This window comes from Cyprinodon variegatus, unplaced genomic scaffold (assembly GCF_000732505.1).
Source record: "Cyprinodon variegatus isolate N-32 unplaced genomic scaffold, C_variegatus-1.0 Scaffold179, whole genome shotgun sequence".
In the NCBI taxonomy this organism is placed as follows: domain Eukaryota; kingdom Metazoa; phylum Chordata; class Actinopteri; order Cyprinodontiformes; family Cyprinodontidae; genus Cyprinodon; species Cyprinodon variegatus.
Window position 1 is genome coordinate 305084 of NW_015150632.1, and position 15464 is coordinate 320547.

Below are 15464 nucleotides of genomic sequence, written 5' to 3' on the forward strand. Positions count from 1 at the left end.
TAGAGATCAGTGAGTGTAACCAATAACTAGAGCCCCCTTGTGTTGAAACTGAAAAATGTTTTTGGACTCAACAATTATTCTTTTCTCATTATTAGTTTTAACTTCAGACTTTAAATAGAGACCATTTTTGCTTCTTTCCTTAAACACTGACCTTTACTGATCTTAATTAAACCTCTAGAGTCTAATGTTTTGTTCTGCCTTCCTTGAATTATGAATTTTACTGTGGTTACTGAGAAAAGGGGATGAGAACAGTTCCTGAGAACTGTCAATAGCTCATTATGATGTGTTTAATTATATCTGGGTGTCCCCAGTTAAAAAACAAAACAAAAAAACAGATGACCCCAAAAATATTACCTAAGTTACTTAATGATGGTAATTAGAATTTCTTGGGAATCATCCAGAGGGGACTGGGCATTAACCAATAATGATCTTACATTTTTGAGATGATTACAAAACATAATCAGATCATAAATATTCTGAAGTTACAGTAAAAAAGACACTAAAGTAATAGAAGACAGACACGGCAACTGTTTTAACATGTTATATTTTAATTTCTGCAGAGACAAAAATGACAAGCAATTTATTTACACAAACCTGTACAAAAGCAAATTAAATTATGCAAAATATCTCATAAATAGAAGTGGACTTGCGTTCAATACACTTTTGCCATGTTCAGCTAAGCTGCGTGCATAGTGACTCATATTAAACGATGATAAATTTGTTCCTCAAATTTCTCTATATCAACATCCATGTCGCAGGACAAATAGTAATGGGTAATATTACAAATCTCATTACACGCTGTGAATGTTTTTTTTAAACAGAGACGAGAGCACCCGCTGAACGCACACCTCAGGCAGACGAGCTTCATGCTTCGTGTGAAATGTGAAAGAATCTCAACACCTGCTCTTATCTTGGGTTCGATATCCGTTGCCTCAGTGTATCAAACCAAAAAGAGAAACACTGAACCTATCATTTCTCAGAAAAGATGTAGAGTAGATTGTTTTTGATGTTTTTGCCCATGTATAGCAATCTTCCTTTCATGTATTTTCGTTTACACCCTGTCAGAAGCTCTGTTTTCATTTTATCTGATGTTGAAATATAAAAAAACTATAAAAAATTACAACATCATAGCATATCCTCCAGCAAAATCATATGTAGGACAAGTATTCATCACCATCATCTACAGATATGCAAGCTCTGTCAACCTGTATGTTTTATTCCACACAACATATCCTGAGGTATGCATTCTGGCAGGCCTCTCCTATTCCCTTCTCCCTATCTTTTCTTTCTAGTAAACCATCGTATTAGCATTTTTATCCCCTCGACTTTTGAGCAATCAAATGTACTTCTGAATTTTCATTCCCTTACCAACTTTCTCTACCTTGTAGATTCGGCTCTAGAGCTTTTGTTTCATGCACAAAGTAGGTTACTTGACCTCTGCTGTCACACATGTACATGAGCGGAACACGACAACAAAAAATTCAATAGATCTTTTCCACCAGCAAGCAACATTGCACCTGTACCTGTATTTATTTAGTAATAAACTAAGGATGCACTAAGGAATGGGTGTTTCAACAATATAACTGATTCAGTGTGAAGAACAGCCTTTTAAATTATTAAACCTTAAAAGCTCACTGTTATTTGACAAGTCATCCTTTAAAAAAAAAAACAAACAGAAACAAAAATCTTTGACATCATGGGATTTCATCAAAGATATGCAGATGACTTTCAGTGCTTAAATGCCAACCCCATCTCCTTGTCAGTGTGATTATTTATGCACCATTCCAAACCAACATTTAATCATACCAATTGGTATAAAAGGCACAATTGCATATTTGCATTCACTCAAATTTTGTTTTTGTTTTTTTTGTTTTGTTATTTTTGTTTGTTTTTCCCCCTTTTTTTCAGAAGCACTCGCAATATACAAAGTGGCACCAGATAAAGAAGGAAAAGAAAAAGTGAAACACAGTACATCGTCGTAATCTTTTGCACAATTCTATCTGCAACTGTGTGACTTATTATTTAACGGATTAAAACAATAAGATACATGACAAATGGTCTACTCTAATGGTATACAGCCGTTTTATATATATATATAAAAAAATAATAATTTGTGACATGATATAATTGTAGAATTTGGTCATGGGTGGAAGAAAAAAAAACAGATCAGTCGTAATTGGTGTACAAAGTCGCATTACATGGGTAAAATGCAAGCAACAAGATGGGCTTCTGTTTACAAGAGAAACATTTTTTTTTATTTTGTTCATTTTATTTTGCATTTTTTTTGTTTTTTTTTTTTTTTACTTCCTTTAAGTGTAAGTTGCCAGTAAACGTGCAGTAAAAAGTAAATATTCATGTATACAGTTGATAAGTATTAGGAGCACTTTCTTTCAAACGACGAGTAGTACTTACAGACTATAGATTGCCAGAGCTGGTTTTCAGAAAGAACTGTAAAAACACCTCTGGTTGCACCAAAGGGGGGTTTTGCTTGAATACAAAAAAACAAAACAATGCTTTCATTGCATCTCTTTTTTAATTACAGTAAGTATTGTGCCTCTGTAGCTGCAAAAAAAAAAAAAAAAAATAGAAAAGAAAAAAAACAGGGAGGCACAAAATCTCAAAGACATTTGTAGAAATAGTAGGGTTATGATTGTATGGGTTGTTAAGTTGAGACATCACAATCTTATCGCTCATTCCTTCACAAAACAAGTAATGCATACTTAAAGCAAAGTTCTCAGAGAAAGCTTTTTCATTTGCGGGTAATCGTCCTGTTTGTGAATTTTTGGTTTGACTTCAACTGCAAAATTTCTCCAAACATATTTAAAACTTGCTTTTGTTTTGTTTGATTGTTCCGCTAACTGAGCCAATTTTACATTCAGTGTAAAATAAAGCAACAGCTACAAGCGCTTAAAGGATTTCAATGTATGGGCGTTGTGTAATCTTGAAGGCTTTTTAGCGAAGAGTGAAAAACAAGGTATCTGCCACGCTTACTTTATGATATTTATTGCTGTCCTAACACACACACACGCACACACACACACACACACAAATGAAAGTAAGACATTTCATTTCCGTTAACTTTTCCAGTTCCAACTCAACCATATATTCTCAACTCTCAACAGCTACAGACTTCAAATGCATATCAAGAATTTAAATATCTTGCCAAAACTATGTGCTAAACCCAACTTGGAACCAATAAACACAGTTAAACTCACCAGTTTGTATAATCTTCTTACTAAGGTGATCTGATAATAAACCATGCTTTCAAGGGAATGTGATTGTAGACATAAAGTATCTTGCATCATTAAGGATGGGATTTGTCCCAAACTTCGGAATCAAAAGATAAAACAGCAGGAGACTGTGTAAAGGTAGCAGGGCAGAAGTTGAGGGACGGAGCTGCTGGCTCTGTTGCTATCCTCGAATGCTTATTTACAATGAGTGACACTTGCGTAAGTTGTTCACGGGTTTGTGTCAATCATTACAAGTTCATCATTTGTCTCAGTGGAGTTTTAGTCCAGCCAGGAGTGTCCATTGTGTTCTTACACAAGAGTATCAGTGTTGTGAAGATGATGGAGTTCTTTTTAAAGCTTAGTCTTTCCAGTTCCTTATATGACCCAATTTCAGCCAGGTGTTGATTTGCAAGTCAGTTGCACTCTAAAGATGAATGCCTCTACAGCCAGTATGGTTACAGTATACAGTTGTTTTGTGTAGCCAAAGGGCATCTTGGCCAGACTGTTATGAATTATAAAAAAAAAGGCTAAATCAAGACAGACTCCAAAGTCAAAACGTTCTAAGTACTTTTTACTTCCAGAAAACAAAAGACAAGGGGAAGAAAGAAATTGGCGTATTTGTACAGTGTTATGTTTAAAAACAGTAGTTCCTTCTGTCGGGAATACTGGAGTAGTCATGCGTGTGCTGTATGTCTAAAATGAGTTTATTAGCTTTACAGATGGACTATCAGGCAGCAGACTGTCTCCAAACAGGGAGACCCACCATTAGGTTCTCCTCCTCTTCTCTGCCAGGTCATCATCATAATTAGCACTTTTAAAAGAAAAAAAAAAGTTCTGTCTATTCAGAGGTTTTGTTAAGGAGTAGCTTTAATGTCTTTGGAGAGGTTTAGTCGAAGTTTGGGTGGCTGACAAAAAAAAACTTCTAAAACAGCAATCAGTACGGGTAAGAAACTATCCTTCTCAATACATTATGATGCCATTGGTGTTGTGGGAAAGCTCCGAGCTTACAGGTACACCTCCCGTCGTGTCAGAGTTCCACAGGACGTGGGCTTGTACTCTCCAGTTGGTGCGAGGGGGATCTCCTCGGTAGGGTGGCCCAGCATCTCCTCGCCACCTCCTGGCGAGCCATAGGACGGAGAGCCAAAGGCCTCATAAGAAGAAGAGGAGGAGGCCATCTTCTTGTTTAGCAGGTTTCGGTTGCGGTCTCCCATCATGTGCGTGGCTGCGGGATCTCCGTTGGCCATGGCAGCCATGGCGAGGGTCTCTTGGCTACCTGGCTGCTCCACACTCCCGCTGCTGCTGCTGCTGCTCCCGCTGCTACCATTGCCGGTCATGAAAGTGGAAAGCTTTGGTTGTTGTTGGGGGTTGGTGGTTGACTTAGACGGCCGTCGCTCGGGCGACGTGCGCACAGGCATCCAGCAGGAGTCCGAGTGGCCGTACTCGTTGCACTCCCGGGTGCACTTGCCAGTCATGGCTACGTCAGGCAAGGGCCGGGAGTCTAAAGAAAGACAAACAGAAGAAAAGTATTTATGAGCACTATTTATATAAACAATGTTAACCAATTTATATTATGACCTTACTTTACTGTTGTGGTATATGTAATTAGTTACATATTTTATATAACTAATTTTGTGTGTTTTTTCTCCCCTAATGAGGTCTTTATCACATCTAAATGTTGATAAGTAGGGCAAAAAAGAAGATAATACTAGTCATAATGGTTAAGCACACATGTTTACTGCTGTCTTAATACTACTTAATAAAGCACAGCTCTCACAAACAAAACTGCATTTACTTTCATGCAGAACCCATACCCCATGATAGCAAGAGTAACAAAACAAAAACAACAATGAATAGAAGACGCTACTAGCTACAACAAAAGCCTTAAACTAAAATAAATTAGTAAACAAAAGAAACAAAAAACTGTGACATGAATCAGAGTTGAAATAATGCCATGCTTTAAAACACATTTGTGCTCAAAAGGGAAGGGATTGGGGCACAGTGGTGGAAAGAAGGAGGAGAGGTCAGTTGGCGTTTTCAACTTGTCATCATATAAGATTTAAGATCCACCAGGAATGCTCACTTTGTGCCAGATGGTAACACAACCAACACCCTGTTTTGCTCTTTTCCAAATGATTCTTTTTGGCTGATTGACAAACGACAATCACGCTCTCATCTAAGTAGCTTAATAGCTTTAAGAGGCTCAAGCACTCATATATCCTCTTAAATCCACTATTAGGTTGCCTTTACCGATTACCTATCCTAGTGCTAGTCTTAGATTAGCAACGTCCTCTGCATTACTGCAGAAAGTAAATTATGTGCTTATGATGCTTTGCCAGGACAACCCGCTAGCCTCTCTCTCAGATCATGGAATGTGAGATACATATTTCAAGCTGATAAGGGTGCAGATAGTTTAGACCATTCGTTTAATAAAAAAAAGGAAGAAACAAGGTAGTCTTTCCCACAGCCTCAATCCTTTAAAATTAGACATAGCTGGAGGAGTTAGGGGGAGTGCTGCGATGCCATGTGCTGATGATTTTATGATGCAAACTATGGAAAAATATAATCAAGCAAAAGCGAGGATCAGTACAAACCAAATCGAGCATGCCTTGGCTCAAAAGACAAACAAACAAACAAAAAACAAAAGGGTTTGGACCATAGCTTACTTTTAATGATCTTTATCTCCTGCAAAAGAAACAAATATAAATCAATTTTATTTATTTTTTTTCTGGAATATGAAATGGGCAGAAAAGATTTGTTGATCACATCATTGAATTCAAAAAAATTAAAGAACACATGAGGACTATGGACATAAAACAGCCAAGACAAGAACAGTAAAGTAAGAGAAGACAGGAAAAGGGAAAGGAAATTCAGCTAGGTTCATTCACACTAAGTATTTAAGTATTACTAGATAAAATGTAAATGTTATGTCAAGAGTGCCATTCTTTTTTCCCCTGCTACTTTGAATCTTTGCTTACTATTAGAACACTATGGCCCCTAATTACTGAAACACTTTTTTGGCTGATTAGCTTATTCAAAACCTAAAATATAGATATATATGAAAAGGGAGGCAAGAAGAAAACAAACAAAATATGACTGCAGTGACAATTAATATGGCAGCTGATGTGATGAGAATGACAAGTGTGGCTTTGAATCACAGCATGCCTCTCCCGCCTTTTTCTCTCCGCTTTAGCTTGACAAGTCAGGCCGTCAACAAGATAGCAAGTGGATAGCAAGAACACACTGCCTTGCCCCCCCTCCTTTTTTTATGTTTTTTAACTTCAGCTATTGAGCCGTCAGGCTGCTCACAATGCACAGAATCTCTCTTGGGGGCCATATATGCCCTGCTCCTGAAACTCTAATAAATTTGCACACCTCTAATCGTATTCAGACAAAGAAGGAAGCATGCCTAGACAAGCAACCTTTAGAACCCCATCTCTGCTTCTTTCCACAGTTATACTCATAGGTAAGGTAGCTAGCTCTCTGCATGTTGTGCACTCTGATAGAAAAGTGATTTCCTACTGACTCAGCAGGCCTGCAAAATTGAGGAGATTCCCCACTGGGTAAATGAATTGGCCAGCTATTTGAAACCTAAAAAGTCATATTTTTTCTCTCTCTCTCTCTTTATGTTTTCCACTGTTCTTTCCATCTAAGTTCAGATCATTATTGTTGACACTTGACTTTGCTAGAGCATGGTATTGCATGCACCTATTCTAAGTAGTGTTAGTATAATTAAACATCTCCAGCTCCTATAAGATGTTTCAGACAATTATAGACAATATCATAGATACAGCAGATCATTCTCCACATCTTATTCTACTGTAGATCTAGTGTTGTTTGAAATGTTCTTTTGCATGTTTTGGTTCATTAGATGTTCCCACCTGTATTGACTAATGACAGCATTAGACTTATTACTTGAATTTGTTCTGAAAAAGAATTCCCAATAAAGAATTTCTATCTTATTTTGTTTTAAACAGATTTCAAACTGATTTCTATTTTAAGAAAAACTATTTAAAATAAAAGAAAACCATATAGTTAATCCCACTTGTAATATCACTACCTGTTTGTGATGAGAAGTGTTTCAAAAATTTGGATCAGAATGTAATAAACAAACAAGCAAAATTTGTATTATTAATATTATTATTCTCAGTTATTTTTTCATACAGTACATGTTATTTTTCAAGAGAAGTAATGGGACATTTTAGGTTTAGAGAAAAAAACTACAGGTTATAAAAATCTCACAATTTAGATTTCTAATCTATCTAATCTGATTTTGATCACAAAAAACATATTTAATATATAGTTTTTATTTTATTTACCAAAAAGAACAAATAACACTTTTAACTTGACTATCGATGACAAACTATGAAAACAAAAATACAAATGGAGAGGTTTATCCGCTGTAAGTAAGATAGTAACTTCACCAGGTATTGTAGGAGGACTAGCATTTTTAAATAAGGAACTAGCTGCCTCTAGATGGCTAAATATGGTTAGCACTTTAAATCTAAAAGTAAAAAAGAAATATTTAAAATGCAATCAACTGACAGAAGCCAACTGATATCTTAAAAGAAAAATGTATACATTGGTATACATGTATGCATTAACACAAGACCTTACAGCACCCAATTCTAAAATCAATACAGAAGGGAATGTCTTCGAGAAAAGCCCCCAGAGCATCCTTAGCACAATATTTGGCTTTTGTTGTATTCATAAAGGTCTTTACAAGTCCACTCAAACTAGGTACAATACAAGTGGGTCAGTCCGCCAGGGTTAGCCTAGCAGTAATGCTGAAAGCAAAACATAACAGGCCCCTCATTCCTAGGTTACATTCCCAATAATTTGTCTGTATTTTTAGGAAGACCATGGCTTCAAAAAAAAGTGAAAGGGTTGGTAGAACACTATTATTCTCCTCATCCCTGGAAGCACATCTCTTTTAAAGGCAAATAACAGGCCACTTACATTAGGACACACAGAGAGGGGGAGAAATTATGATTTGAAAATCAAAAACACTGCTACAGTGGTTGAGTGGTGTTCTCTTTTCATTTAACAATTTTAGGACAACTATAGAAAAGAGACATTGTGTAGGAAAGGCTGAAAAAAGTAGGCCAGTGTCTGCATTGTTTTCCCTTAGCTAGCTTATTCAGGTAGTCCACCATCAGCTGACAAGTTTACCAATGGTACCTTGGCCAGTAAAAGAAATAATCATAAAAAATAAATGAATAAATGAAAACCTCTTCCTGGGTAGAAATACATCTTAAAGTCAAGTTTACAATATCTGCAAAGATGGTGCAGTGCTTTAGAGAAATAAACATATAGGATTAGGCTGTTATTGCTCCAAGGCATATACTAGATGCTTATGTCTGTTTTTGTTTGAACATTGCTGAGCAGTTACAGTTCATTGTGTCTGTTTGTTTCACAGACGTGAGATGCATGTTTTTTTCACTGCCACGTGTCAGCAAGTTCATCTGCCAGTCTGCATCTAATCTCCATCACCAGCGGTCTAATTTCTTAACCGCTTATTTTTCAATCCGTGAACGTTCTCACTTCCTGCCAGCAATTTCAACCCAAAAACCTAGGGAATATACATTACAGACAGGAGAGATTAGGAGTGGAATAAAAAAGAAGGTAAAAAAAACAGGAGAGCAAGCAGATAACGGAATGGAGATGATTTGTCAGCATGTGTCTTTATGTGTTTGCCTCTATTGCATTTCTCTTAAAGACACCACTCTCAACTGGGCAGCAAATTGGGGTCAGAGCAAAAAGAAGAACGTTGAGGACATAACTGATTTGGAAAAAAAGGGGGTTGCAAAGGGAAAGTATAAAAGAGACACCAGAAAGAAGACTGTGCGTGTGTGGTGAGTAGAACAGGGTCAGGAAAGAAACAGAAGACTGAGTAAAGTAGACAACATGGCTGCCTGTAGGCCGTCATTGGCCACATTGCCTTAAAGAGACCAGCGAAAAGTAGAGAAGAGGGGGAAAAAATGTGACACTACAAACATAAGAAAAACAGGATGAAAAAATGTCATAAGGTTAGTGATAAATAGAACTGATAAAAGACAAGGTCCTCTGTTTTAAAACACAATATTGAGAGCATGTTCTCCTAGACGTTCACATATTAACATCATAGAACTGAAGTCCTTAATTTAGCCTGTTGACAACTGAATTATGAGTCAAACAGAGAGTTCCTGTATGCAGCCAGATGCAAGGCGCCGCTCACTTCTCCACAAACTCAATCTAATAAGCTTCTATCATATTAGCTATATTAGGAAGGCTAAAGAAAACACTTTAACCTCCAAATTCCATTTACACCATCCGCATGATTTCAATTTGGAACCATAATGGAGCACAGTCTTGATGGAAATGAAAAAAAAAAAAGTAATTTGTAAACCTGGAAGAAGATACATGTGATATTTCTTCATGAAAGTAGCCAGTGAACTAGATACTGCAAACCAATTCTGTCCAAGACATATCTCCAAATCAGATTTGAAGCATATGTTCTAACTTCTTTAAGTATAAAATCCAATTTTGTGATAAAAATAAAAGTTACGTTATAGAACAAAAATATACTAACTCATATAATAAAACTCATAGTTATAAAAGCTAAAAATAAATATATTCAGCTGGAAAAAGAAGCAACAAAACATGAAGCAGTGTCTTACGTAAAGTATATTTACTTAGATATCCAATGATAGAGTATCATATTGAAAGATAAAATTTCACTGAGTTATGAATTGCGTAAATATGCTAAAACACAGGGTCAATTTGGCATATAACCACCTTAAACCCTATGAGGATTTGACAAAAATGTACATGTATATAGCATTGATCTAAGGCACGGAATACAGCTTTTATTAATAGAAGTCATAGAAAAAACATTCTACAATTATTTTATCTATTTTTTTGTCCATTACACTCTTCAGGTAACATAGCTTTAGAGCAAGAAATTAAACAACTGAAAAACAACAGCAACAGTATTTTGTGGGAAATAGCTTTTTTTTCCTTTCTAAATTTTACCAGATTAAAAGTAACATGTACCTGGAACTTCAAAAGTAGGACTAAGAAAAACACAAAATATCAGAACAATAATAGTTTTCAGGCTAGCACAAGTCGCGAGTCTCCCATGGTCTATTTCTTTGTAATACATTTTACTCTTTTCACTTAATTACAAACTTCTGTGATAATATGTCTGTCCAATGCAGGTAAGGGAACTATTACTCCATGACTTTACAGAAGAAAACTTTAACACATCCAATCTATTCCTGTAACAACAACCTATATAAAAACTTGATAGTAACTAGCCACGAGTTTAGGTCTGAAAGCATGTCTTCCCATCCTTACTTTACAAAAACCCCTGTGGCTATGCATCACAACTAAAATGTCCAGAACATCCAACAACTGATATGCGGGCTAAAGCTTTGCATTGGTAAATATGACTGTAGGTGATTGTGGTGGAATTTAAAAGAAGGAAGAGGATAAAAACATGCAAAGCAGTGAAACTGAAGGCAAGGGAGGAAGTGTTTCCTGGGAGAAAGGAGCAGCCAGAAACAGAATAGGTGCTAAATTATTAACACAGTGATGGCGGTTTCAGACAGAACAATATCTACAGGAAAAGGCGATATTTGTCTTTCTCAAGCTGAGATGTTTGGCAGACAATTAAGGAAGGATGGAAGAGATGCACTGATAGTGTGGCTGGGTGGATTGGGGGTTTTGAACAAAAGCAGAGCACTAAGGAGCAATGACCTTTGAAAACAGAGCGCCCTGCTAGGAAAAGCATTTATTGATAGCATTAACATCAGCAGCAGGAGATTTTATCAGTCGCACAGAGGAAAAATTCTAACCCCTATTTCTCAAAGTTCAAATGTCGTAAATAGAAGGGCATTTAGATTATACGAGCATGTCCAAGCCAATTTTCTGTATCTCCTAATTGTAGATCTTAAGATAATCATTTGTCTTTTATGCAAATCATGCTCTGTTCATGAGCCTACTTGACCTACATTTACACTTCTTCAATATATCTTCCCATGCTACAATCACTTCTTTCCTTTTTTTTTTTTCTCGAGCAATGCGTCTTATGGGCCAGCTGGCAGGATGCTGTTGAGTGTGGCAGCAGTTGATCTATTCCCTGCCTCCTGAGCTTCTTGAAGTATTTACTACCTGGCAAACGCAGCTAAGTGAATAATCTGGAACCCCCCCACCTCGCCTTGAGAGGCACAAGATGGGTGTGGTGGGAAAACTGAGAGGAAAAGCGGTGCAAGAAAAACGATACAGAGCCCTGATAAAATCTTGTGTTGACCACCTCTTTTTACCTGACTTTCTGGGAAGTGAGCAGATTAAGCATATAAATGAGGCCTTCACAGGTTTGTGGGCTATATTCAGACAGACTGGGTTATGACATCATTTCCATTTTCCCCCTTTTTTCCCTTGGCCTCTGGGCCATACGCTAACAAGCACTGCAATGACACTGCAAGAAGGCATTATGGATATGATATGGCTGCTTTTCCCTTTCAGCAGGGACAGTACTCTTTCTGCCATAATGAATGTACTGTGGTCTGCTCCTGAGGTAATTAATTGAGAAGGAATTAACTAGCATAATTTCATTCTGGTGACAATCTCTCAGCCAATTATCAAATCGAGCTTGCACTCTCCGTACCCTCCGAACATGTCCTCGGACTCTGGGGGTCTCTACTTCTCCTTGCTCAATTCGAACAATGAGCCACTGAAGCAGACCTCATAAATAGAGTGGCCCTGCATGTCATGCTCTGTGTTCATTCTTCTTGCGTGCAGACGTTCAACTGCAGACGACTTCCGTTATATACAGCGCTTTTTAAAAGCATTTATACCTCTTTCTCGTATTGTCGTCTTATAGCGACAACCTTGAGAATGGTTTATGTCAGCGATGAACCCAAAACGGTTCATAAAAAGAAAATAATATATATTTTTTTTCAGGTTTTCTGCATTAAAAATACATCTTTTGAAGTTTGTGGTGCATTTCTACTTAGTGACAGCGTATTTTGTTTGCAAAACTACTCTCTGCAATAATTAGTAATTAGCTCCATCCATTATTAACTTCTTCACAATATGAAGTCATTACTATAGTTTTTCATACCTTTATACCACAAAAGCATTTTCTATATAAACCACAATGTTCTATTTTGGTATCAGCTGACCAGAACACTTATATGAATGAAATGTCTTAATGTTTATTACGAGGAATAAAAAATCACAGAGAAATAAATGTACAAAACTGGGTTTGCTGTGCTCCTTTGTTATTAGGTTTAACAACCTAACAACTACTTAATTCTTCTACAGATACCCATTTAGACTTAAAGTGGACAGTGCATGGGGCACATCAAGCAAGGCTAAACTTGTAACTGATTTAAACTGCTTGGCAGGAAGGACTCTTCACGTCAAACTGTTTTGTTGATACAAAGGCCTGCTCTGAGTGAGATTCTGTTTAGATGTTCTAGAGCAGGGGAAGGAAGGAAGGAAGGAAGGAAGGAAGGAAGGAAGGAAGGAAGGAAGGAAGGAAGGAAGGAAGGAAGGAAGGAAGGAAGGAAGGAAGGAAGGAAGGAAGGAAGGAAGGAAGGAAGGAAGGAAGGATCAGCCATCCACCTAAACTTCATACATAATAAACATATATTTATTTTTTCTTTTAACTCCTATTTTCCTTTATGACATTGTCATTTAAAAATTTCTATAAATACTTTAATATCAGTATTATTAAAATGATGAAATGCTCTATTAAAATGATGAAATGCTCTATTAAAATGATGAAATGCTCTATAAATTATAAAATAAAGAAGGGCAACAGAATAAAATAAAAATTTTAATCTCAGTCCTCTGGTGAGTTGTGGTGTTTTCAGATGCTGTGGGCACCCCATGAGGCCCCTGAGGGGCACCTTGCAGCCCGCGGGCACCTTGTTGGTGACGCCTGCTCTAGATTCTGTCAGATTTAAAAAACTTTTTGAATATTGTTTTATTTAACCCACAATATTAAAGCTTTAATCTTCTCCACAGTTGTATACTTGGGACACATGATTCTCTGGCCTTTATTATACATTTTTTTAACTGTATTTTAAAAAAGATCAAGAACTTCACAGAACAGGTGGATTATATTAAGATTAAATTTCATTCAGATTATATTTACTCATTGTGTAGTTTTGAAGGAAGTAGGACCTACTTAGTAGGTACTGCTAGATTTTATTTATAGATATTGCAGCAAACTGTATTTTACAAATGTTAATTACTGAGAAAAAAATTGTAAGAATTCTCCCCCACCTCACAATTATCCCATACTTTGTGCAAATCTATCACAAAAAAACAAACAAAAAAAACATTTTATTTTTGGTTGATACATTACACTTACACATACAGCATTAGTGAGAAAAATCAACTTTTGAGGTCGTTTTTTTTTTTATTTATGTGTTTGTATATAGATATATGAACACGGACGAAAGAGAATGAATCCTTAGAGCTACTGTGACCTACTGTCATATATACAATGAAGGAACAGCAAGATTATTTGGAGAGCAGTAGAGCACAGTGACTCATCCAGTCCTGCTGAACAGAATGATGGGATAGGGCTGGCTTCCTGCCACACATTCCTAATGCTACTGAAACAAAAGCTCTCAAAAATACTTCTTGCATTATGTGGTGCAAGAGCAACAAAAACATTTTAAGATTTAACAATATCGCGCTCTGCGTTATTCTCTTCATCATCTCCTGTTTACATCATTGCATATGTAATTCATTTACCATTTAAAAAGAGAATTCCTTGATGGAGTAGTGTGTCACCCCTCACTCACATCCTTATGTGTGCTTTCTCCAGCGGGGCTGAGCCTTTACTCCAGAAGCGCCACAAGGATTAAAACCAGCAGCTCTGCCGTGATGCACACATCCAACGCTGCTGCTAGCTACCGATAAACAACATGGCGGTCTCGGCTCATTTTCACACACCCATTACTACACACAGACCCCAAACACACAGACACACAAACATCCTCTCCTCTTGCTATGTGTATTGAGGACAACATGTAGACTACCATTGATTTTCCATCTTTTTCAATCCTTTCTATTCCCTAACCCTGACAATAACTCTAAACCTAAACATTATCAATGCATCCATCACCTTAACCTTAAACTTAACTAAATGAACACCTTTTTCTTAATACCTAACCCATTGCAAAATAGCCTGTGAGGACGAGGATAATTTTCACAATTTATAACAACAGTACCTCACTTTGCTGGTAAAATAAAAAAATGGATCTCACTCAGATGGCTAAACAAAACACACACACACGTACATAGCAACACCAACGGCCGGTTTTTGCACTGCAGCCAATCTTACATTACGCTGGCGATGTAAAGAGCTTCCGTTGCGTGTGTCTGAGCTTGCCATTTTCAGCCGCAGACACGAAGGCAAGCCCACAGTGTTAACTGATAAGGCAGACAAGAGCAGCAAGCGTGTGGAATATGGTTATGCTTATAGTGCCACTGTGAGGGGTTAATTCATTTTTTTTAACACTAGAAAACCCACAGATACGTCACATTTATTGAATTTGAAAATAATACTTTTCTGAGGAATTTCCAAAGCCTAAATGACAAATTGCACCTCTATTTTATTATTAGAATAAGTATAAAATGAGCAATGACTACAATATAGGTCACTGTAGTGCCTCCAAACTTGTAGGATACATAGATAGCTCTTCTGGATCATACTACACTGGATCATTACTTTGGGAAGATAGGCCAAACTTTATTTTTGAAGATTTTTTCTTTGTTATTATTAGCATATAATAGTTAATAATTATGCTATAGATCATTGTAGTGCCTCCAAACATAGATAACCTCATCTAGTTCAGACTACAACTCTTACTTTGGGAAAATGTGCTAAACTCTATATATTTTTTTTTTTAGATTTTTCATTGTTATTATAAGAATATAAAAGCCAATAATTACTTATGACCTAGACAGATTTATTTTGTCATTTTGTATACACAAGTGTAAACAAAAATAAATTTTGTTTAGAACAGCTCTAGACAATTTCATATTTTAAAGTACAGCCTTGAAAACAGTAATAAATACATTAAAAAAAAAATTGTTATATAAACGTATGACTGTATATTTACAGTCTTAACATTCTTTTTTTCTTAATTTGGGAAGATAGGCCAAACTGTATTTTTGGAGATTTATTCATTGTTATTATAGGCATATAATAGCCAAAAATTACACTATAGA

General features: G+C 36.5%; 1 protein-coding gene across 6 annotated transcripts in view; it reads right to left on the reverse strand.

Moving 5' to 3' along the window:
• Positions 1-541: 541 nt before the first annotated feature.
• pcdh7 (protocadherin 7) overlaps positions 542-15464 on the reverse strand; it is a 142005-nt gene continuing 127082 nt past the window's right edge. For 2 of the 6 annotated variants that reach the window (XM_015378827.1, XM_015378825.1), the window contains exons 3-4: positions 5894-5912; positions 4588-4728 (exon numbers count right to left, since the gene is read on the reverse strand). In XM_015378827.1, coding sequence (XP_015234313.1) covers positions 5896-5912 — 17 coding nt within the window. In that variant the 3' untranslated portion in view covers positions 4588-4728; positions 5894-5895. Of the gene's footprint in view, positions 4729-5893; positions 5913-15464 lie in introns of all 6 variants that reach the window. The other 4 variants (XM_015378823.1, XM_015378822.1, XM_015378824.1 and 1 more) reach the window with 3 other exon arrangements.